Raw genomic sequence first — 24,699 nt, forward strand, 5'->3', positions numbered from 1 at the left:
CTATTTGAGCGTAAACTTGATGATGACCAACCGCACGGCGCTGCTGGCGACCGCAGCGTAAGTGACCCACATCGCTGAGCTTTCCAATGGCGCACGCGACGACGCAACTGGAGCAAGGGACGACAGCCGCGCAGGAACAGCGCAAGTGTTCGGTGGCAGCTCATAATGAGCAGCGTCTTCCTTCCCTAATTGAGGTGCTCACTAATGAGTCTGAATATGTGCAAAGAGCACGCATCATGAATAGATGTGTGAAGAGCACAGTTATGTGCTCCTTACGTGCATCATGAATATATGTGTAATAAGCACGCATCATGAATCTATGCGTGTAAAGAGCATACATCATGAATATATGTGTAAAGAGTACGAATCGTGAATATATGTGCAAAGAATACGCATCATCAAGGACGAGCGCTCAAGAGAGCAAGACGCATCAGGAGCAAGCATCATGACTATACATATGTGTAAAGAGTAAGCACTCAGCACGCGAACATGAATCATGGCAGAAACAAATTATTCTATCTTAGCAAAAAATTCACACGTAGAGCCAAATTAATGAACGAACCAAAATGTAAAAACTCAGAAGTTAGAACTAAGCATGGTATTCCGACTAAGCATGGCCCAAGCAGAGACAAGAAGATAACTCGGGCTAAGTGGCAAAATATCGGCAGGGATTCGAATAAAAGCATTGGTATGGGATTCTGAATTACCAAGGACAAACCAAAGCGAAGCAAATACAGAAGACTTTATAGCACTGGTTTGGGGCCAGAGCCTTAGAAGAAAGTCAAACAGCTCTAACTGAACGCAGACTGTAAAGAAACTGAAAGCTTATAGTTCTAATCCTTGAGGTACTAAAACTGCGGAGGGTAACGAGGTTCAAATATCCACTCTAGAGAGCGAGGTCCTCCTAAGAAGAGTAAAATTAAAACGATTTGACTGAGAACGATGTCAATAGAGGAACATTGAGCCCACAGGTGTCCAGTCGTGGCGATATTAATCACGTGAAAGCTGTCATGCAACCTTATTGCGACGTAAAAGAAAAATCAAGCATCGGGACTGAAATCGATTGCTAATGTGTCAAAATTTATCAAGGTAAAATCCTTCTCATTGACCTATCAAAGAGAAATCTAGTCTTCAACTTAATGAGCCGAGAAACCCCATCCACTAACTCAGCATGGAGACCCTGTAACACAAAATCAGAAAACAGACGCCGAGTCGGAACTTTTCACTGCCAAGCTTGGGTCATAAACCTAGCACAGTGACATTCGTAGAACTAAGAGATTTGTTGAATACACGAACGCCGAGTCAGAACTTTGCTCTCCCTGGCGAAACAAACTTGACACAGCAGCCCCAAGTCAGGTCAGAACTTTGTTCTCCCTGGCGAAACAAACTCGGTACACCGACGCCGAGTCAGAACTTTGCTCTCCCTGGCGAAACAAACTCGACACAACAACCCCAAGTCAGGTCAGAACTTAACTCTACAAGGCGAAACAAACTCGGTACACCGACCCCGAGTCAGAACTTTGCTCTCCCTGGCGAAACAAACTCGATACAGCAACCCCAAGTCAGGTCAGAACTTAACTCTACAAGGCGAAACAAACTCGGTACACCGACCCCGAGTCATAACTTTGCTCTCCCTGGCGAAACAAACTCTGCACTGCGACATTCGTCGAGCTAAGCGATGTGTTGTACCCTCGAGCCATAATAATTTCCCCTGATGGAACATATGCGAGTCGGACTGAAGGAGAGAAGCTCGGCAACCCGCAAGTGTATCGTAAAAACCACTGCGGTGACACACGCAAACAATGCGCTCCACGAACGTTGCGGTTATTAGCAAGCAAACAGTTCAAGGATGAGTAGAAAGCGCAAAAATTTCCGCATAAAATAGTAACGCGATTCACCTACTAAATTGGTTTGCAGACACTGTGAAAACTGAGACAATACCGCGAAATCAACCAGTTGAATGATAGAAATCGATAAAAACGCAATGATAGAAACTAGAAATGATAGAAACTCAAGTTTTCTAAATCTGAAACTTGAAGATTTAGACTCGCGGTGTCAAAAGAGATGACGGTTTCAAATGAAACATCTGGCGGCAATATACCAGAGAGAACTTTAACTGTATACAGATAGCAAAACTATTATAACTCTGGCACACTTGATATTAAATGACATATTCCGTTATGACGTTGTGATGATAAGAAGTTCGATCATCATTAAATATTTAGGTATGTCAAGCATTCCAATAGCGGCCCATTCCGCCATTATTGCGTTTCAGTGGGACCACCTCTTTTCAATAGTATAGGAGGGCTGGAAGGCAAGACAATAAAAGAAGTGTAGGGAAGAAGACCTGACAGCACGGGGGGACGATGAACCGTATAAATCTGGAGTGATGGCAATAAGTGGAGGGCAGGATGGACAGCAATGTGAGGATAGATGGAGTAATGCTAATAAGTGGAGGTCTGCAGGTGCGGCAGTAGGTAAAGAGATGGATGGACAACAGTGAGTGGAGAGATATAGCTATGGCACAAAGTGGAGGACTGGAGGGGCGGCAGTAAGTAAAAAGATGGATGGACAGCAATGCGTGGAGAGATGGAGTAATGGCAAAAAGTGAAGTTCTGGAGGAGCGAAAATAAGTGGAGGGCGCAATGGACAGCAATGCGTGGAGAGACAGAGTAATGATCAAAGGTGGAGGTCTGGAGGGGCGGTAATAAATGGAAGGAAGGTTAGGGAGCAGAAGCAATTGCGGGGAGCAGCAAGAAACTCTGGACCAAAAACGCTCCCTGAGGAGCACTTATCCTGTGACAGGATCACGCTCCGTGCAGTAAGTTGCTGGGCGTGCACTGAACTGCTACGCGTGTAACGAGTTTCTATTCACGTAGAGCGTGCATAGATTTCGTGCCACAAATTTGTACCCAGTAAATTATTTGCGCAGATTTAAATACACGCGCAGTGTGTAAAGAGCGTGTTGTGTTGCTCTGCACACTGCGCTGTCGTATTGCACGATTGCAGCACTTCGCTCTGCACAGTCTCTGCTGGATCGCGACCTCACAACGTGGCAGCAAAACATACCAGGCAATGAAATGCATCGTCTCCACAACGACGCTTTCCAGTAGAACCGCGCCTCGGTTACTGCAGTGATGCAGTGCAGCAGCGTTCATTGCCGAGCACTTCTTTCTCGATTCGCCGCAAAAAGTTGCAGCGTCCTTGCATTTAGTAATTACCCTGCAATGCGTCTGCAGGTCCCAATTCCTTTTTCTGAAGCCATTAGACCCTCATTATTTTCCCCTTCTCCATCCATGAGATTATGCGTTTTAGATTTTGATCAACTGATCACAATTATTTCATCGTTTCTTAATTTTTCAGTTTCATACATCTCATAATCTATAAGCGTCTGATATTTTCACCCACTTCTCAATCTTTGCACGAGCAGGTATATAGCATCTATCCCACAATCCAGGGACGATCGATGTTTCTATTTGTCCCAATCCAAAGACGATCGATGTTTCTATCCAGCCCACAATCCTATAAGACGATCTATATTTCTATCCATCCTACAATCCTAAGACGATCGATATTTCTATCCATCCCACAATCCTATAAGACGATCGATATTTCTTTTCATCCCACAGTCCTAGAACGACCGATTTTTCTATCCATCCGATGTTTCTCTATAAGTCACAATCAGGAGGCATCCGATATTTTCGGAATCAATCCGAAGCTCGAAAAGCTGCTCGATTGATTGAAAAGCCTTCTGACCAACAAAGTGTATCTCACACCACACAACCGCTAAATAAATAAGCTTTGAAGTCATGAAGGGAGCGCAGCAGCGAGCGATGGTCGCAGCAGAGGCTGCATTCGTCGAGTCGACGAGCGCATTTGCATTTAATACGCACGGACGTTGTGCAAATTACCGAACATCTGCTGTACTCGAACAATCTCTTTCAAGCGGAGACTAAACTATATCTTGCCAACGATGCCAAAGAGAACCTGATTTGTGAAACTGATCAGAATTCATTCACATATTAATAAAATATTACACATTTTTCTTACACAGTCGAAATGTTAAATGCTTATATGTACAGCAAATGAAAAGTAAGGATAACAATCCGATACTTGATGCACAAATGAAGTGTGTTACTTCTACGGGATGTTTTGTTACTGACCGACTAAAATAAAAACCAGTTTCAAGCATACTTCAGTTATTATTGGGCCCAATCGTTATTATTTGGTCCACGAAGAGAAAAGAGAGAGCAGAGCATACGGCAAATTTACAATAATTTGTAAATTTACAATGCTAAATAAAATTATTATTTGTAAAATAATAATTACAATAATCCAAAGAAGCACATCGAAAGTGAATATAGATCACCAATAGGCAAAATAACAGTTCAGTAAAACCAAAAGTTCCACGCTTTCAGGACATAATAATTATGCGATGGTTATAGACTGCAAACTGAACGCTTCTGAGCCAAATTAAAGTCTATAATTTATATTACAACATATGCTGTACTGCGGGAAGATGTCAGTCCTGCGGTGGCGCTTGCATCATGCATCTCTTTCGCTCGAGTGTATATTAAGAAAAATTAACGCTTCATATCATCCAAATTGTGACACATTTTTGCACACAACACAAGCAGAGAGCATCTGTAGCACCGATACACCCTTATGCCGAGCTACACAGGATGAGGATGACCCACTCAAGAGCAACAAGTGCATCGCTATTTGTACAAGAATTCCCTCATCTTTCTGCGTGTAAATACGTCGCACGCGCTACACGTTATTGCTGCGGTGGTCGCTGAGAAGAAAGTCTACGAGAGATGTTATCGTGGGAGCTGCGGTTATGAAGCGCGGGAGAAGGGCGGGGGTCTACCGCTCGCGCAACGCCCGCGAGTGACGGTAGCTCTGCGGGACGGTGTCACTAGCTGTGCGGGACGGTGTTGTTAGTGACGGTAGCTGTGCGGGACGATGTTGTTAGTGACGGTAGCTGTGCGGGACGATGTTGTTAGTGACGGTAGCTGTGCGGGATGATGCTCTTTGTGGCTATATGTCAATGTAACAGTGTTGTTTGTGACAGTATAATTGCGGGATAGAATGACGTTCGGCTGTGGATGTGCAGAACATCATCTAAAATTCTCGCACATATAAAGCGAATTTTCAAATTTGATAAAGAGGATTAAGTTTGAGGCGAAACCATTTTTTTGAACGCAAAATACTAAAGGAGGATCTGTTTTTAGTGATATGAAAATATGTTATAAATCCGTAGCGAAGAACTCATTCAAATCTTAAGCATGCAACCTAGAAATTTTCTCCACTCCATGCTGAACAACTAACTCCGTTTAGTCATACACTGGAATAGAAATCTCACGGAGCGAAAATAAATATAGAGCCACGTAAAAATTATATTTGTTAATACAAAAATGCAATCAAATTTGATCTCATATAATAGGCACGAGAAAACCAACAATTAGTCCACTAAATCTGACATTAATATATTATTTCAGGAATTTTAAATAGAAGCAATAATTTTACATTCTAAATGAATAAACGCACTAATTGATGATGGAAGACAATCCAATTACGATTCTCGCTATGCACTCTCCATTTCCTGTGTCCGTTGCAATCGACTTACGCATTCAAGCGTTAAACTCAAAGCAACCACGGTAACGTCACAGCGAACGGCGACGTGTTACTGACGTTACTCAATAAGAAAATTGTGGAACCAAGCACCAAGTTGTGCAAGTAACATTTACTTGATTGTCTTTGCCACACTCGCACTTCTTGACACACCTCGAGACGCATCATCCACTGTCGTATCCTATAGATACGTTAATTGTGGCTCTACGTGGAATTGTGGCATCACTTGGAAATTATTTTCTGAATGATAGTCGAGGCGTTTGAAAATTGTGTTTTCAGCAACTATCGTTCACTTTTTCCTCAAGATTACTGAGATTTTTTCTGCAGGCAGTGACACGTAAGTCGCCAAAACACTCATGTCGCCAGCCTCCAATCAATTAAGGTGACCTATTTTCATTAAATGTAAATTGAAACCGAATCCCGAAACCCGAGTTCACCTTCAGTTTAGGTCGTAATATTTGTAAGAATTCCAAAAAGTAAATTTTACCTATAGGATTAAATGAAAATTTTTACCGATTCTACTCACTTGAAATGTAAAGAAATGTAATAGCATCGAACATTTATCAAATTACTTTCAGAAAATATAATGCCTTTATTAAACGGATGATAACTTACAGGCTGTAATAGTAAGTCCTGGAGACTAAAATTGACAAATTATTTTCAGAAGTAATTAAGAGCAGGACAGACCAGTTAGAACCAATTAAGAATCGCGCAACTTCTAAACCAAGCGGTGAAGTTTGGATTGCCTGCATGTACATCATTGCGTCCAAACAACACGAGTTTTCTGGAGACAAATTGATTGGAGTTTTAAAATCTAGCAAAAGGTACTTTTTATTTGCTTAGGTCACTTTATTGATAGGTAATCCTGAGCATAAATTAGTCACATAATCAATTAATAACACTAACGACAAATAGTTATTAGAGGTCTTTTATATCTATGTTGAAATCAGCAATTAATAATGGCGGCAAAAAAATATTAGCTAAATGTTTTTTTAGTGCTGATATTCTTAGCATTCTTAAGGATTAAATTCTGAAGAATCACCATCGAATAATCGGTAGTCACCAACCATTTATCGTTTCATCACAGAGAATCGGTCGACACTGATAATGAGCTCGAATTTTATGTGAAGAAAATCGTGAGCGTAGCAAATTTAAAAATGCATAACATATCTTGAAAAAAATCTTGCATAATAAATGCATAACGATGGCGCAAAGACACGAGAACCTTACATGCACATTAGATGAGAAGCTTGCACTTATATAAGAGCATATAGAATAGAAGTGTCGGCGTTAAAGAAATAGGTCCATGGCCTGTTGCCGATTCTTGAACTTTTGGTGACTTGATTAGCTTCTTGCTCTTATATGAGAGCAAGAAGAGATGTGGTCTAATGGGGAAAATGTTCGCAAAAAATGAGAGTTTGTTGCTAAATAAGAAGACATTTATTCATATAAATGCAGCGTTTATTGCATAAATTCAAAGATGGACGCATTAGAGGGGAAACGGTCGTGGAAGAAGAGAGGTGTTCGCGCAAGCTTGTGCTTGCAAAAGAGGGAAGTTTGTTGCATGTGAGGGAAGTGTTCGCATAGTGACCGCAAAAGAAGGGAAATGACTTATACTATCAGATAAGAGAGGGAGTGGTCTTAGAAGAATGAAAATTGTCACAATAGAAAGAAGGCAGTTGTACGATAAAGAATTTTTTTGGTCACATGAAAGAGAAGTCGGTAAGATTTGGCCCAGGTCACAAAAAAGGAAAGCTGGCCAAAAATTATGGAAGTTAGTCACATAAGATGGAAGTTGGTCACGTAATATGGTAGCTAGTCTTATAAGATGGAAGTTGGTCACGTAATATGGAAGCTAGTCATATAAGATGGAAGTTGGTCACATAGAATGGAAGTTGGTCACATAGAATGAAAGTTGGTCACATAGAATGGAAGTTGGTCACATAACGTGGTAGTTGGTCACACAATATGGAAGTTGGTCACATACGATGGAAGTTGGTCACATAAAATGGAAGCTAGTCTTATATTATGGAAGTTGGTCACATAATATGGAAGCTAGTCTTATAAGATGGAAGTTGGTCACATAATATGGAAGCTATTCTTATAAGATGGAAGTTGGTCACATAATATGGAAGCTAGTCTTATAAGATGGAAGTTGGTCACACAATATGGAAGTTGGTCACACAATATGGAAGTTGGTCACATAATATGAAGCTAGTCTTATAAGATGGAAGTTGGTCACATAATATGGAAGCTAGTCATATAAGATGGAAGTTGGTCACACGAGAGGAGCGTTTGTCACATCAGAGAACAGTTCGTCCTATGAGAGCAAATGGGCGCATGGAGAAGCTGGTATAGCATTAGTTTTTCCACTCTCTCGGAAAAAGGAATCAGCCATCGTTGGCTGATGAGGGACCGCAGTAAATTTCTTACTAACGAGCCAATTACAAATATCCCATCATTGAACCCTTATTTTCTCCGTTATATTTCCTACATATAACCTCAAACATATCTTATTTTCTAGAGTAAATTTTACCCCACAACGTGAAGATAAATGCGTACTCACTTGTATCCCATTCTGGCGACCTCGAGCAGGGCAAGAATGACGTGCTTCTCGTTCTTGCGCAGCACCAAGTCGTCCGTCTCGAACAGCAACACCTCGTGGATGCCCAACAACCTGCACCATCTGCAGCAACAAAAACAAAACCATACAAACATTTATACCACAAAAAACCATGCGAAAAATTAATTTGAATATTGTCCACATAAAGTGACACACTTTCTTAAGGTAGTAGACTCACTTTTGTAGTAAACTCTCTTTTTGTAGTAGACTTTTTTTGTGCTAGATTCCCCACACTTTCTTAATGTAGTAGACTCCCTTTTGCTGTGTCAAACTGGGACCAGATGACCCACCCTAATGCAAAATGTGCAACGCCTATTGGACAAACTCTCTAAGATAACAATACTTAAACAAATAACATAAGTAATTCTAATAATATCTTTTGAAATATTTGTCTCGAAATAGAGATTGAATTACGAATCGAAAATTCCACAATCCACGCAATAGACGCTAATGGCCGGTCTGCAATCATAAAATTGCCTTTCCATCTTTTTACAAGGGGTCGGACAGACGATAAAGTACCTCTTTTATAGCAGAAGACATATTTAAAATTAATTTGGTGGATTTAGAATCAGATACTTTTTAAATAGCATCCATAAGAATAGAAGTCTCGAGCACTTGGATATAATGATGTCACAGCAGCTTCATCTTAGTGGAAAAATTACCTGCAATAATAATACGGAGAATGCAAGTATCTAAGAGTAACCAACACAAAATGAATCAACTATTAAATTTTGAGGTGTTTTCTCTGATGATGAGATGAAGGTTGTCAATATATTAGGTTATGCAAAGAATTACCTAATGCTAGTTACTTTTAACATGCATAGAATTACCTTACACTATATATACCCCAGAGTGTGCAAAAAATTACCGGGCACTAATTTACTAGAGTACGTAACTAATTACCTAATACTAATACCTCAGAGCACGCAAGGAATTACCTGATGAAGTTGGAAACGTTGTCCCTGGCCCTAAAGGAGCCAGGCTCGACCCTGGGCCTCCAGACGACGTCGGTGAGAGGGACCGTCCAGCGGCCGGAGAGGCTGCGGCCGTTGCGGGCGGCCTCCTCTGCGGCCGCGCGTACGGAGTTTGCGTGCTGCGTGCGGGACGAAATAAGTGAGTGGTGATGATATCTTATAAAGGGAATAATTAGATAAATAAATGCGTATTAGTGATGAATGGAGTCCTACAAAGAGAGTAATTGGATAAATAAACGCTTATTAGTGATAAATGGAACCTTACAAGGAGAATAATTGGATAAATAAACGCTTAGTTGTGATGAATGGAGACTTATAAGGGGAATAATAGGATAAATAAACGCTTAGCTGTGATGAATGGAGTCTTTATACAAGGGAAATAATTGGATAAATATACGCTCATTTGTGATGAATGCAGTCCTGCAAGGGGAATAATTGGATAAATAAACGCTTATTAGTGGTGAATGGTATCTTACAAAGGGAATAATTTGATAAATTTACGCTTAGTAGTGATAAATGGAACCTTACATAGGGAATAATTGGACAAATGAACGAGTAGTTGTGATGAATTGAGTCTTATAAGGGGAATAAATGGACAAATAAACGCTGAATCATGAGTTATGGCAAATGATTTAATGTGAGGTTAGAGTTCGATTGTCTGATATCGAATTTTAAATTATACAATAAATTGTAAAGTAATTTGTAAACGGCTCACTGAAATGGGTACATAGTATATTGCTTGAAGACTTGGTATAGTATATTGCTTGAACCATCGAGCACAATGAGAACTCACGGATAGTTTCTCAGCGTCCATATTTTAATTATACTTGTCTCACTCATTGCATTTTTAATTCGGTTTAAATTCGAATCCGTGAGCACCTCCTGTACTTCAGCACCCGTACTTCATTGAATACTTCGGACGAAAAAACGACGACACGCATTTCGTGCATCGCGCCAATATATAGAGCCCGCTAGCTGAAGACTGCTGAATGCATTTCGTCCTCGACTCTCTCCGAGCTCTCGCCAATCCAAACATTCTCACAGATAATTTGCATACGATTACCCTGAAATGTCCAGGCCTCACGGCCGAATCCGGCTGTGAGGCCTGGACATTAAACGTTCCTGAAATTTCAGCCATAGCGCGAAATGGGTGAAGTACAATTCACTTCAAAATTAATCAATTGACGGAAATACGTGAATTAAGTCTTTTATGCCGAATAATTTGAGCAAATTTATAATATTTTTATTTTCGCACAGCAGTCGTCTGAGCAGAGCTCAGCAGTTCCCATTACCTGATGTACAATTCACATATACGAACTTATTGAACGCACATCATAGTGAGAAGCATCTTGCATAAAAATGAACTGAGTGGGAGCATTTTATTTCTCTTTGTGAATCGAAGCTTATATTAGTGAAGCTTGTTATGCCCATCGTCGAGCACCATAAAGCATTGTTATTTTTCACTGGATGCTTTACTAGTCGGCTCAAACAACTAGTTTACCAACTAGTTTGCCAACTAGTTTGCCAACTAGTTTACCAACTAGTTTACAAACTAGTTTACCAACTAGTTTGCCAACTAGTTTACCAACTAGTTTACAAACTAGTTTACCAACTACTTTACCAAATAGTTTACCAACTAGTTTATCAACTAGTTTACCAACCATTTATTCAAGTCGGTGCTAAGTACAAATTTACCACCTAGCTTCCCTAATCGGTAAAATAACAATTCCTCTTTGCAACGATAGCTTGAGGCAGGATGCAATATGAGATAATGCAAGGTTTTTGTTACACTTGATTGCTGCTGGTGTACAAAATATTTCAAAGTGAAAAAGTATGTGGCCATTATAGTCATAAATCATCATTTGAGATCATAATGTAATTATGACGTGAGTTGTGATTGCTATGGTAGCAATCGATTTTTAGAGCACAGAAATTAGCTCATATTGGCTTGATGAACCCTTGGGATCAGTGTATTGTTGTCTTCATTAATGATTGTATTAATTCCACTTGATTCGATCAGCGCAATTAAAAAACAACGATTGAAAAAGAAACGATTGAATACGGAAAGTGGAAGCTCCTGAGAACAATAATTAGGAATCTTCAACATAGTGTGTATAAAAATCTTTAAAACAGTCGAGTTACGCAAATATTGTGATAAAGTGGTGATGAGTAACTAACCTTGATTGTTTATAAGCAGTATAGCGAGCTCTACAATTAAATAGATAAGCAGTATAATTAAACAAACATAGCTAATTTAAATTACCACGTCTATCTTCATAGAAAATTGAAATCCAGATTATAACCTTGGCAAGATCTTATGCAACTATTATTATTGCGGTAGTACAGGGTGATTGATTAGTTAATTAAGATATTAATTGACAAAATTTGGCCATTACAAAAAAGAATGTTTAGTGCAAAATTGTAGACGTGACAGAATGCTACAAAATAACTTCATTTAAAAAACATCAATCCAAACTAAATCCTAAACAGCCTGGAAATAATTAAGATTCTTTAGAATTTCAAGGAATAAAAAAAAATAAAATATGATGATCACATTTTAGCTGTGTTAAATGGTAATCAATCAAAGAAATCACGCAAGAAGTTAAGATAGTCAGTTTAGTATCGCGAAAATAACATATCAATTCGAAGTTCAATAATATTCTTTAGCTCCTGAAAAAATAATTGAATCACAAAAAGGACTCAACATTCAACTCTCAAACATGAGTAAAAACCTTTCTTCAAAGAATAATTTGACGAATTCATGACCCAAATACCTTATAGTTCGATAGATTACCGATAAATTATACCGTTAATATTGACCCACCGCAATTCTAGCAATAAAAAATATAACTCAGTACTCACTGCAGTGAGTGACAGAGAGCGCATTTTCTCGTCGACGAAAACTTGAGGTCACGGACGGACGGACGGACGGACAGACGGACATGGCGAGCACAATAGTGCATTTTTTCCATAAATGAGAGAATGCGCTAAAAATTAGATCACTGTAGTGAGTGACAGAGAGCGCATTTTTTCCGTAAATGAGAAAATGCGCTGAAAAGAGTAATAGTTGGCACCAATTAAACATGTCGGTGTGAGAAAAAAATATTTGAAAAATATTGTAAAAATTGGAGTTGAAAAAGACACGCACTCAGAGAAGCTAATGACCCACACTTTCCAAAAAGTGACACACTTTCTGCACGCATAATTGATACGTCTTTTTACCATACCAAAACGGGTCAGAAGGATGACCCGCATAAAGGTAATTAGTGCCTCGCTATTTGGACAAGTCAAGGTCATTTTTAGCGCATTTTCTCAGTTATGGAAAAATGCACCATTGTGCTCGCCATGTTCGTCTGTCCGTCCGTCTGTCCGTCCGTCCGTCTGTCTGTCCGTCCGTCTGTCTGTCCGTCCGTCTGTCCGTCCGTGACTTCACGTTTTCGTCGATGAGAAACTGCGCTCTCTGTCACTCACTGCAGCGAGTACTGAGTTATATTTTTAGCGCATTTTCTCATTTATTTAAAAAATACACTATTGTGCTCGCCATGTCCGTCTGTCCATCTGTCTGTCCGTTCGTGACTTCACGTTTTCGTCGACGAGAAAATGCGCTCTCTGTCACTCACTGCAGTGAGTACTGAGTTATATTTTTTCTGTGTGGAGGCAGCCGGGCTGGCCGCTGTATCAGACGAGATGAGAGAGCAAGCCTACGGACGAAGGATGACGACGTGTGTGCTTAGCGACGTTCCCAGGCTTTTGCGTGTGGCCTTGAGTTGCGTCAGCAGAATTACCATCAGCATTTATGCCGTTGCTTAACAGATTAACGTTCTGCAGCGTCAGCTGATCTACTGATAACGGTAATTGCAAAAAGGAATTCACCGAAATTCAATTTAACATTCGTACAACCAAGCCACAACTCTTTCTAAACTGTCTTTCTACAAAAATTTTCTAAAACTCTCTTCTCTTAAAAAGGCTTTATAACAAAAGAAACTTATATCACATCAATGATGAGTAGCATTGGATGCAGATCTCGGTATTAGATGAAGATCTCGGTATTCAATTTGACCATTTTTCCTGGAAAAATATTATAACAAAACTAACTAACTAATATTCCTTCTGGAGCTTTGGACCGCTGCACATGTTACCTAAGAAGAGCTGCACAGCACAATATAAGCATACAATTTTCGTACAGATATTCGCTTTTTCAAACTATCAATTATTCATTGGTAATAAAGCCATCAGTACTTTCTTATACTAAAATTCTTTACATGTGTTAGACTAAAGTGCCACTGAGAACGACGGTACACGATACAATGCGAATACTGAAGTAAAAGTCCCGGACTGAATGCATGAATTGAGAAATTAATTATTCAAAAACGTATTCATACATGCTTTTGAACATGACTATTCAAACAGCGAGCAACAACAACGAGATCTTTGATTCATTACGAAATTTCCCACGAACGAAGAACTTTCTCCTGGAAATTTGCATTTTTCAATAGCCAAAGTTATTCATTCCCGCAGTCAAAATGAGTCTATAATTCAAGCTTTTAACGTATTACGCAACATTCCAAATTGAATATTTGAATTTTAACATGGGAATAACATTTAAAATTGTGTATAAATTATTGCATTTCTATGAGTTGCATAATGTTTATGTCTTTGGACTATAATAACATTTATATACTCTATATTACGGTAACATTTCAATTACTCTCATTCCGCATCGCGAATCAGTTGGTGAATTGAAGAAAGTTCCACTCTCCAACAATTTACATTTACTTTTCATTTTAATATAAGCAAAAATCATATCAATCAAGTATCAGACTTCTAATAGATTGATAAAAATGATTATAACATAAATAATTAAGAGTAATTTGTCTTCAACATCGCGAAATGTTCCACGTGGAAAACAATTTCCATTTCTAAAATTTTGGTGAAATTAACACGATTGGATGATTCAAAGGAAGTCAGTGGTCAAAGCTTAACACATTAAAAAAATTCTACATTTTCAATGGCCTTTAAAAATTGTATAAAAGCTACACGACAGTCAGGCTGTCATTTTATGTAAGAGAACGAATCGAGAAAAGTCGCAACAGCGTTAGTATATCAGGACCATATTTTCAAAACTCGCTAAGTGAACGTAAGTCCCTACGCTCTATTTTCTTGTCTATGATTGGTGGATTTTTCTTGAAAGGCCGTCAATGATTGGCTGATGAACTTACGATCTCTTTACTTTTTTTTTTGAAAGTATAGTGAACATAAGTACTTACGCTCTATTTTCTTGTCTATGATTGGTGGATTTTTCTTGAAAGGCCGTCAATGATTGGCTGATGAACTTACGATCTCTTAACTTTTTTTTTTGAAAGTATAGGCCCAGCTATCGAATATCCGCGGCTGCTGCCGTCCGGATGCGCGTAGTGGCATCCGGAGACGAGTTATGTCTCGCCATCAAGTACTGCCATCGACTTTCCAAAACATCACTTTTGTGTAAGAAATTGCAATTTTAACAGGGAAAACCTTCCGTGTGAATTGCGGACAATATAAGCAATGAAATAACTATCAGGTAAATCAAGTAAGATAATGTGTATTGCAATAACGTACGACTGGCGCACAATAAATGCGTAAACATCAAATATCACGCACATTTTCATGCGTGTTACAACAAACATATGCGAGATCATTTAATGAAAAAAAGTATTGAATTCCTAGTGTCACGCAAGATCTTATAGAAAGCAGGAGCAGCACCTGCATGAATTGCAAGGCATGAGTCCTCAGCAATACAAAGGATGAAAAATTATGTGCCAGGTCATAGTGGAAGTGATGGTAATCCTAAGCTGCATTTGAGGGTATCAACTATATATAGCAGGGCAGCTGTATATGAGAGGTTGTGGTAGGCGCTCTAGTTCCCTCGTAGCGCCCCTCGACTAGACCTCAAATCTACTATAAATATATTGAAAACTAAGCTATATTTATAGAGATCAATATGAACATTTAAAAAAATCACGAAACTCGAAATAGGACAATAGTAGAAGTAGAAAAACTAGTATTGATTTAATTTTATTGAATCGTGCTAGGTATAAAAATTTACTATCTTTAATATTTACTTTACTATTTACTAGGTATAGTAAATAAATAATCGAGGCGCATTGCGTAAATCTATTCACCGAAATCAACAAACGGTTACACCACTCTTCAAAAATGAGCTCGCTAATGAGTAAATTTAAATAATAAAATAGCGATTTTTCGAACAAATATATTAAGCTGGAGAGAAAGCCCCCAAACGATAATATGTCACCAGTCACTGAAGTATAACACAAATATTCATAACATAGACATTATGCATAGCAATCGGTGGAGCTTCACAGATGAACTTTCTCATGCAAGTCGAAAGTGTGCCGAGATATCGAGCAGAGGCAGCCACACCACGGCAATTGTACAGAGATATCGAGCAGAGACAGCCACACCACGGCAAGTGTACAGAGATATCGAGCAGAGGCAGCCACACCACGGCAAGTGTACAGAGATATCGAGCAGAGGCAGCAACACCACAGCAAATTGAGCGTCACGAAGCATACAAGTTATCGTACAGAAAGAATCGTTAGCGCTCACATATATAGAGCAACTCTGGGAAAAAATTCGCCATTATTGAAAGCGTTAAAATAATGATATATATTGTCGATAAAACGGTCAAATTTCCTGAACGACTTTGGATTATATGACGTTGTAAAATTTACAAGCAGGTTAGTCTGACGTTGCCCGTGATCGATGAATTTTGTAATTTCAGCATTTCTTTATTCATCATAAATCCCGTGAATTATAATTAAGCTAATATATCTGAAATAAAGCGAGAACCGATCTACCCAAAATTTTACATGTACTTGCCAGTACAGACTCTCGATTCGAAATGAGAAAAAAATCGTCTTTTAAATTGAATTTGAATATACGAATTTATGAATCAAAGTTCAATTTTTATCCAATCCTTTGCTCTGAGTTTGTCAATACAAATGTATGGCACTATTACTATAGTGCCATACATTTTCAGGGGCAGGTAATATCGCGACATCATATGTATTCAATATGTTTGTATTCAAAGATACAAGCAAGCCATCTAACACTGACAGAATCACGCAAACAAATTTTGACAAACATAATAATAAATAATAAAAAAATAATATATTATTCATTATAATAAATGACAACAAATAAATATAGTAAATAAATAATTATAAATAAGATATTCACCACGATTGACTCCGATTTAGGACGCAGTAAGACGAGAAAGTTCGCAGGCCTCAATAACTCCCAGAAGTGAGACTACTATAGTGCGGCCATCATCAAACGAGATGCCATCAAATATTTCTCAGGTCATTTGATGGAAGTGTTGTTCGGCATCATATTTTAAGCAAGTGATATACTCGAATTTTAGCGACAAAAAGTATAGCATAGCTTTAAAAATGAGATCGGCACATGGATCGATAGGAAGAAAGTGAGCCGAAAATGGGATACAATTCAAAGAATTTATAGCTGTCAACAAATGACAAAGACTGAAGATGGTGCACTGTACGAAGTAGAAAGCGACGATCCTCAATAATGGAAGTTGGAAGAAATTTCTTTGGTGAAGGGAAGCTTTTGTGCATGGAACTAAAATCGAGAATTTTCTATAATGCACTTTATGAGTAAAGACAGTCGTTCATACTATTTATACATTTAATAGTATTAGATGGCAGAATTTACTTGTCTATACACGTGCGATTGATGACCAGAGAATACGTTGATTTATATTATCAGGGAGTGGAACTTTTCAACGAATATAAATCAACGAATTCTATGGTCATCAATCGCACGTTTATACATTTAAAAGACATTTATTAAATTTAATTAATTTCATATATATATCATATAGATTATATTTAATAGGTATTAATAGAAATTTATAGATTATATTTTAAACTCATTTGTAAAGAAACCTGATAAGATCTAGCAAGGACTTGTCATCCGCCTTGCATTCATCGATACGAGCCTCAAAATTAGCTAAAATGCAATTTTAATTCATCGTCATTAATTTGTATGATCGCTTGTTTGTAGCGCATAGTATTCTTGAGGATTTGAAACTGGACTCCGCCTACAGGCTTCTAAAAAGTCTTACATAAAATAGTACAGTACAAATAACAGTGTACAGTACAAATTACAGGGTACAGTACAAATTACAATGAACAGTACAGTCAGTACATGGTATAGATTGCAGGATTCGATCTAAATGAGACCGAGTTCTTTGAATTACATTTCAGATGATTGAAATATTAACATATGTACGAATTCCGACTCAACGTCCACACACAAAAAAAAATACATTCAAACGTGATACATAACGTGATTTCGAATGGACTTTCTATTCAAGTGTTTATCTCATTAGCTTATTAGCTTAACTAGAGACAATCAAATGAGTGTATTTGAGGATTCAAAGACATTAAAAGATAAGTTGAAAATTTGGGCCTAGTGAGAAAGATTAATTGCAATAACTGACCCAATTACTACACGCAATCGTTAACCACATTGATTTATTATAAACAAAGAAAAAATAAGGTTTAGATCTAGAGCATCTAGCATCTAGATTTTAATTTGGCATTCTAGCGCATCCTAGAAACGTTCTACATCGAGAGCAGCCCAACGGATACTGCACCGACAGCAGGTTTTACAAACACGCCAAATAAAGCATCTGTAAGTGACGGTCATGATTATACTGATCACCTCTAATGCGGTTGATCGGCCCACAACCTGATCATTATCAACGAGGTATCTTAAAAACCCGGTTGTTATTTATCCGTATCGTCTCCTCCAAAATATTGTTGTCTGAAATTTTATTTCTTGAAGCCACAGCGAGTTAAGAACCCGGTTGCTATTTATCCGTATCATCTCCAAATAGTTTCGTTCAAAATTTTATTTCTTGAAGCCACAGCGAGGTCCAGTTCACAAATTTAATGGGGCAGACGGGTCTGATCTCAATAGCCCGAAGTAAGCCCAGTTATCCGCCCACGACCTTATCTAGAGCACAAGTCCCGTTATATAAGTCGGTAAATTCAACAGAATAGCCGCCGCAAAATCGATGAAACTGTCTGCTTTACGGCCACCATCTTGCGGCCACTGCGTCTAAGCCGCTATATCTTTCTAGCACAAGAACGGCATTTATAAATATTTAATTTCGAACGGACCCAATATAACCCGATTATTATGAGCAAACTCTATACTACATATTAACCAACTAAATGGTCAGCACAATAAACATACTACACCGTGATGGCGTGAAACGCTATTTGTATTCGTTTCTGAAACATTGTATCGCTATTTGGACAAAAGTCACACTCATTTCTCTGAATGCAGATTGTCACAGACTCGAACTCGCAAATGCGGCCCAAGAAGCACCACCGGAAGCGCCCTTATAACTGCACCCGCCATCAGCGAGGTTCCCTCGAGCACCGCAAGTTCAGAGGGTGCAATTCTAGCTCATCCCGAGACGTCCGGGAACGCTTGGGAAACGACATCACGTCGGCACCTCCGACCAATTACATGCAGAGAGCAGCCCGCATTATTTCCTTGGCAGAAATGCAAGATTTGAGCCAAAAATGAGGTTTAACGGAACTCTCCCGCAGTGGGCGAGTTTAGAGAGTTCACGACGAACGCGGATGAGGTTGTAATTACGTTTAATGTTGTCTAGAATTATTTTTTACTGCGGTTTAGTTATGACTTTCGTTTATTTAATGACAGTAATTAGTTTGAGGTTCACAATTTTTCACTAATTATGGAATCATTTGGGAATAAGATATTATACCTTCAGTTAAAAATACAGCAAAGTTTTTCTAGTTATAGATTAATTTAAGTGAAACTAGGCATTAAAGTGTAGTGCATTTTAAGGTTAAGGTGCATTAAAGCCTGCCGTATCATCAGAGGTTTTACAGAATTATTTGGTTAATTAGTATAATTAAGACAGAGACGATTTCGAAATATACAAACTATTTCCATGTACGATGAAATTATAAAATTACTAATTCAAGTAATTGTTTATAGTTATAGAAATTAATTTGTAGCAACAACTGCGCCGACCAAATGAATGACGCAGTGCCGTTTGAATGCATCATGCAGAGAACATCACATAATGAATGCTCCTACAATCTGATAATGAAATAATAACATCAGAGTTATTTTTCGACAGGAAATACTTGCACGTCGGCTCGTTTTGACAAAGCATGTACTCAGTTCCGGAGACATCATTTGAAAGATATCACCTTTTAACTAGGCACTATGGTTTTGGAGCTCTGCACTCATTTATTTGTAGTGAAACAACTTTCTGTTATAGAAGTAACATCGAACGGGAAAATACGTGATAAGTTAAATCAGACCAGAGGATCAGCTAGGATACTCATTAATCGATTTGTATTTAAGTTTGGTGGACGTCAGAAGAATGTATGCCTCAGGCATACAACACAATTAACCTTAAGAAAACAATTAACCAATTGAGAAACAATTAACATTAAGAAAAAGCCACCGGATTTCGAACAGCGCACCAATACGAGTAGACCACACTCAGTTATATGTTGTGCCAGTGACACTTAATTGTCCTGTTACACTATGTCAGCCTGCATCGCTTCAATATTTTCTTAAATTATTATTTATTTAAAATGTCACAAAAGTATTTTGCAACATCGCTTCAGTAATTGTGATGAATTTAAGAGGGTACCAAGCATTTTGCAATTAAGTATTGATTCAGTATTCTTTTAAATTGTGATGTCCAAGCTCGTCCTAACGAGTCAACGTGTTTTTCATGCATGTGCTCACTGCCATACCCTTGCAAGGAAGACACACCAATATAACATGGATAAAAAATACATAATTTATAGTTACGTCGAGCACAGAATATTTTGCTGCAATACACCCAAAAAAAAGTTATGATAAAATTCAGAAACGTTTTGCATCAATGGAATTAACAATGGGAACAAATGATACTATATTCTAGTAACTTGAACAAATTACCTATGAGAGAAGAAGTTACTTAAAAAACTCACCTGACAAAGAATCTCTCCAGTTTCGAGCTTCTCGAAGAAATTATCAGCATTGATGTCGAGCTCATACATGCAGTTGAGCCACTCGGCCAGGTCTTCTCGCATGGCATAGAGGTAGTCTTCAGGGTTCTTGAAGGGCCGGAAGGACCTCTTCTCGATCAGTAGGATGGAGGAGTCGCCTTCATCGTCCAATGCACTGCGCCCAGATGACGAGGAGGTCGTGTGGGACAACGGTGGATGGCTGTAGGTAACCTCCATGTTCTGTGGAGACGCCCCAAGCCCAAGGGGGTCTGATATAAATGAGTTTTTTCGAGGGGTCGTGACAGGAAGATTTAGGATTGCAGGTTCGACGATGCTTTCCCGGTCAGATGTGAATGGATCAGAGTCATGCTGAAATTCTGATTTTTTAGGAGTGCAATCGGCCAGAGTTGATGCATTCTTCAAGCCATCAGTGAAGATTCCATGCGTACTGGCTTCGGTTTGATGCTCAACAACTTTTAAATCCACTTGCTGGTCAGCGATCGTTGATTCTATCTCATGATTTATGTGTTTGGACGTTTTGAGGGCAGATTCATACGTATTTACGCAGGACACATCAGATTTGGGAATTATGGAGCAATCGGAAAGTTTATCAGAGAACACAGATTCGTTTAGGAATTGCGGATTTTCTTCTAGCATACACGATATCACAGGATTTCTCTTATTAAGCTTAGACACTCGTTTATAACTAGGAATAAAGGCAAGAGAGTCGTCGTCGGAAGCAGAACCACGACGCGTGTGTTTATCGTACGACAGAGAAGGTCTAAGTGAAGTTTCGTGATGGCCGTCAAGAGGGGCAAAGGGCGAGTTAGTTGTCTGTGGATTAGATAGCGATGAAGCTATCTGATTGATAAGATAAAGGCTGCTGGCTGTAGTAGAATCTTCTTCGAGTTCAGTGGGGTTGTAAGAGTGAGGCGAGACGCCGTTCGTCAGAGAGTTAATCTCAGCGTTCAAGAGTGGACTGGAGATCATGGGACTCATGTCACCCATCTTGATTAGATCGACTATACCCTGAAGAATATCTGATGCCGTGCACGTAGAGGACAGGTGTTTTAATCCTCTTCAAACTGAAACAAAAATAGAAGAATTGTTACGGATAAAGTCCTATATTTCGTTTGACATGTAGAATGTTAACATCGATTCAAAGTTAATCAGATCAAAATTACACAAAAATAGATAACATGTGGTGCATAAAATTAAATACTTTGTTTAAACTTTTGAATGTTAACAACGATTTGACGCTCAACAGATGAACAGCTGAAATGTTTATTCTCGACATTTTCCCATAATTTCCATTGCACTCATATTTTTATTTATGGGTTCATTTAGGACTAGAGGACAGGCATGGAGGGGGGAAAACCTTACAGCTATTTTCTCTCCAGGCAGGCATGTGTTCAAACTGCAATCCAAGCTCCAGCGAATAGTTGCTTTAGAAAATTTAATCATGAAAGCTCGGCCATAACATTTCAATAAAGAGACATCGTGTAGCATAGTTACACTGTACGATAATGTAATAGTGCGATAATAATGTAATGTACTAAACACTAGGTATTCATTCAAATGGGGCTCACGTGTAACTAAATGGTCATGTTCAAAAGTTGTATTATCAATTATATTATCTTACTAATACTATATTTGTTAAATATATAAAAGATGGAAAGATGACCAAACTTTTATTAAATACCCAGTAGCAACAACTGAAGCCATACGTGCTCGCCTAATTGATTATTTGACTGTAAAATTACGTCAATATGTTCCTGTTACTGAATAATTTCAATTTTTCTGTATCCTAGAGATAATTTAGTCATAAGTAACTGATCAGCGACAATCAGTCGTCAATAATAGCGGGATGATCACCGATCGTAACGATGGCAGCGTAACCGAAACGGGCAACAAGTGCGCGAGAAATCAAGCAATCTTTAAATTTTGTTCATTTTAAGGAAAAATTAGCTCTGTGTTTTTTTTCTTTTTTATGCTCACCAGAGTAACAATTTCCACATGGAGCCAAAAACTTCACATTTATCGGAGTTCTTGCGTTCAAATTAATATTGAATGCAAATATTAATCTCAGAAATCCACTAAAAATAGCTGCTCCCATTATTGATGTTGGATCCCAGTGTCGCGTAAAGTACGGCATTCAAAGACTGAACGAAACTGGAGAATAGTGAAGGAGCAAATTTTACAATATCCTTGAAGTATGGTCTCTCGAAAAGTGAACGAACATGAATGTCCATGCAGAATGATGAAAAAATCATTATATTTCCAAATACGGCACACGATGAGTTTACGTACATTAATGTCCATGCAGAAGGATGAAAAAACAAATTTAAATTATATATCCAAATTCGGCACACAAAGAGTGAACGAACATGAATGTCCATGCAGAACGATGAAGGAACAATTTTTACATTATAGTTCAAATTCGGCACACGATGTATGAACAAATGTATACGCCAGCGTATGGCCAACGATACCGCAAGAACGTTACCGTTGTACGGCACTGGCGAACTGATTTTTTGCCGCTTCGTGATCTTTTTATGGCGAGTCGTGTTCATTTGCGCGGCCTTGACATTCCAAAACCGGACATTTGAATAATTCTTGTCATACCTCGAGCTCAATCATTAAATTTTTAATCGTGTATCTCATGCTGAAAGCAAGAATTAAAAATATTACTATAAACCAACCGAGAAGTCACATTAATAAAATCGTTTTAAGATTATCAATTTTGCCGATCGATCGCAATTTAATTTGGTCTGAAATTCATTTCATGTCGGTTTTGTAACCAAAGTATTAATATATGTACGATTATCGCAAGTTTTATTATTAAATTGAATATAGGATACATTGGTAAAATGCCCATGTCTGCAATCTTCTGAACGCCTGTCTTTCTATCTTACATTTACGAGGTTGCAATCATCTCAGTATAATCAGGACTAAGATCCTGACATCGCTATTTCAGCTCACGCAATCAGTCTATATCGAACAATACGTCGTACACCGCTAAATATATATCACATAACTTAGCTTATATGGTCATAGCTTTGAGATTACATCCCAGTATATAGAGATTTCTTAAAGAAAAACAGCTTTGATTTCCAAGGTGGTTTTAAATTGATGAATGAACATTTATATTTTGTACATTTAAGCATAAATGTCGCGATAACAGGAGAAATTGAATTCTAATTAAACGTTTCTACAAGTATTTAAGGCAAGTCATTTTTTAACATAAAATGTATTAGAATTTGATAGTGATAAATATATTAAGGAAATTAACGATATTTTTTATTGAAAACGTTTATAGTCCAGTTTCATCAACATACAGTGCATTTACATGTGAATTTTCTTTCCTAGTAAATTATTTCTTTCACTTCAAAATAGTTTAAAGTGACCTATAGCAAACCATCAAGTGCATAATTTCTCTCTACTCGAGTACTTTTATATATATATCATTTCATTGTTATATTTATAGAATATTGAATGGCTACCAACTACCCTCATAGCCAGTAATATTTTCAAAAATAATAATTGAGTAAAAACTTTTAAAAAGTCCCAAAAAAACGATGGACATAAGATCAAGAAAAAATTTTAAAATTGGAGTTTACGTCAGTAACTGAAATTAATCTTAAATGCATGTCAAACTGTGGATAAGCTGATTTTCGCGCCCTGATTTTAAAAGTGAATAAACTAACATTAACAAATGTTAGTGTATTTGCTAAGCAAATACACTTACATTAACAATTTTTAATCGTTAAACTAATCCCAAATTTGTTGGGATTCAGGGAGACCAGGCGCTTGAGAACCTCCTAAAGAACCAATAAATTGAGTGTAGTATATTCTTAATGAACTACATTTTAAATTTTCAAAGTAGTTATTATCTAATAAATAAGGGGGAAATAGCCAAGTAGACATGCATTGGAGCAGACCATCCGTTAGGAATAGCGGTCTGGAACGAGCCATCAGCTGATCCAGACTGTAGTGGTGTCAACATAATCGATAGCACCACACACTCTACGGCAATCACGCTCTTGAAAAATTTATTCTCTGAATTATATAGAATACAATTCAGATAAGATCCATTGCGGAATACTAAAGTCAATAAATAAATACACAAACAGTATGATACTTAGGATTTTTTTAGAGCAGTTGCATTCATATACCAAAGGGAAGTTACCCTCAAAGCTCAAACCGAAGAAAATTTGCTCCAAATCTCTGTTACATGCCAGTAAAATAAGAATAGAATCCTAAGAATAAAATATCAGAGGTTACTTATGAACTAAACATTGAGAAGAGTAGACCAAATATCAAAATATCATTACCTAGAACTACACGCCGAGTGAACGAGCTGCTGAACAGCGCACTACCACTTCACTGCACGAGG

At 38.1% G+C, this 24,699-nt stretch overlaps 1 protein-coding gene across 1 annotated transcript; it reads right to left on the bottom strand.

The window, feature by feature from the left end:
• LOC125178587 lies at nt 1-24,699 on the bottom strand. Its single transcript, XM_047882727.1, has 6 exons — nt 24,638-24,699; nt 20,286-21,388; nt 9,196-9,350; nt 8,201-8,320; nt 1,167-1,180; nt 1-185 (listed from the first exon to the last, which is right to left on the bottom strand). The coding sequence occupies exons 2-6, from the start codon at nt 21,309-21,311 to the stop codon at nt 1-3; spliced, it is 1,500 nt and encodes a 499-aa protein (XP_047738683.1). The 5' UTR covers nt 21,312-21,388; nt 24,638-24,699.

The sequence above is a fragment of the Hyalella azteca genome, unplaced genomic scaffold (genome assembly GCF_000764305.2).
Source record: "Hyalella azteca isolate HAZT.00-mixed unplaced genomic scaffold, Hazt_2.0.2 contig11130, whole genome shotgun sequence".
In the NCBI taxonomy this organism is placed as follows: domain Eukaryota; kingdom Metazoa; phylum Arthropoda; class Malacostraca; order Amphipoda; family Hyalellidae; genus Hyalella; species Hyalella azteca.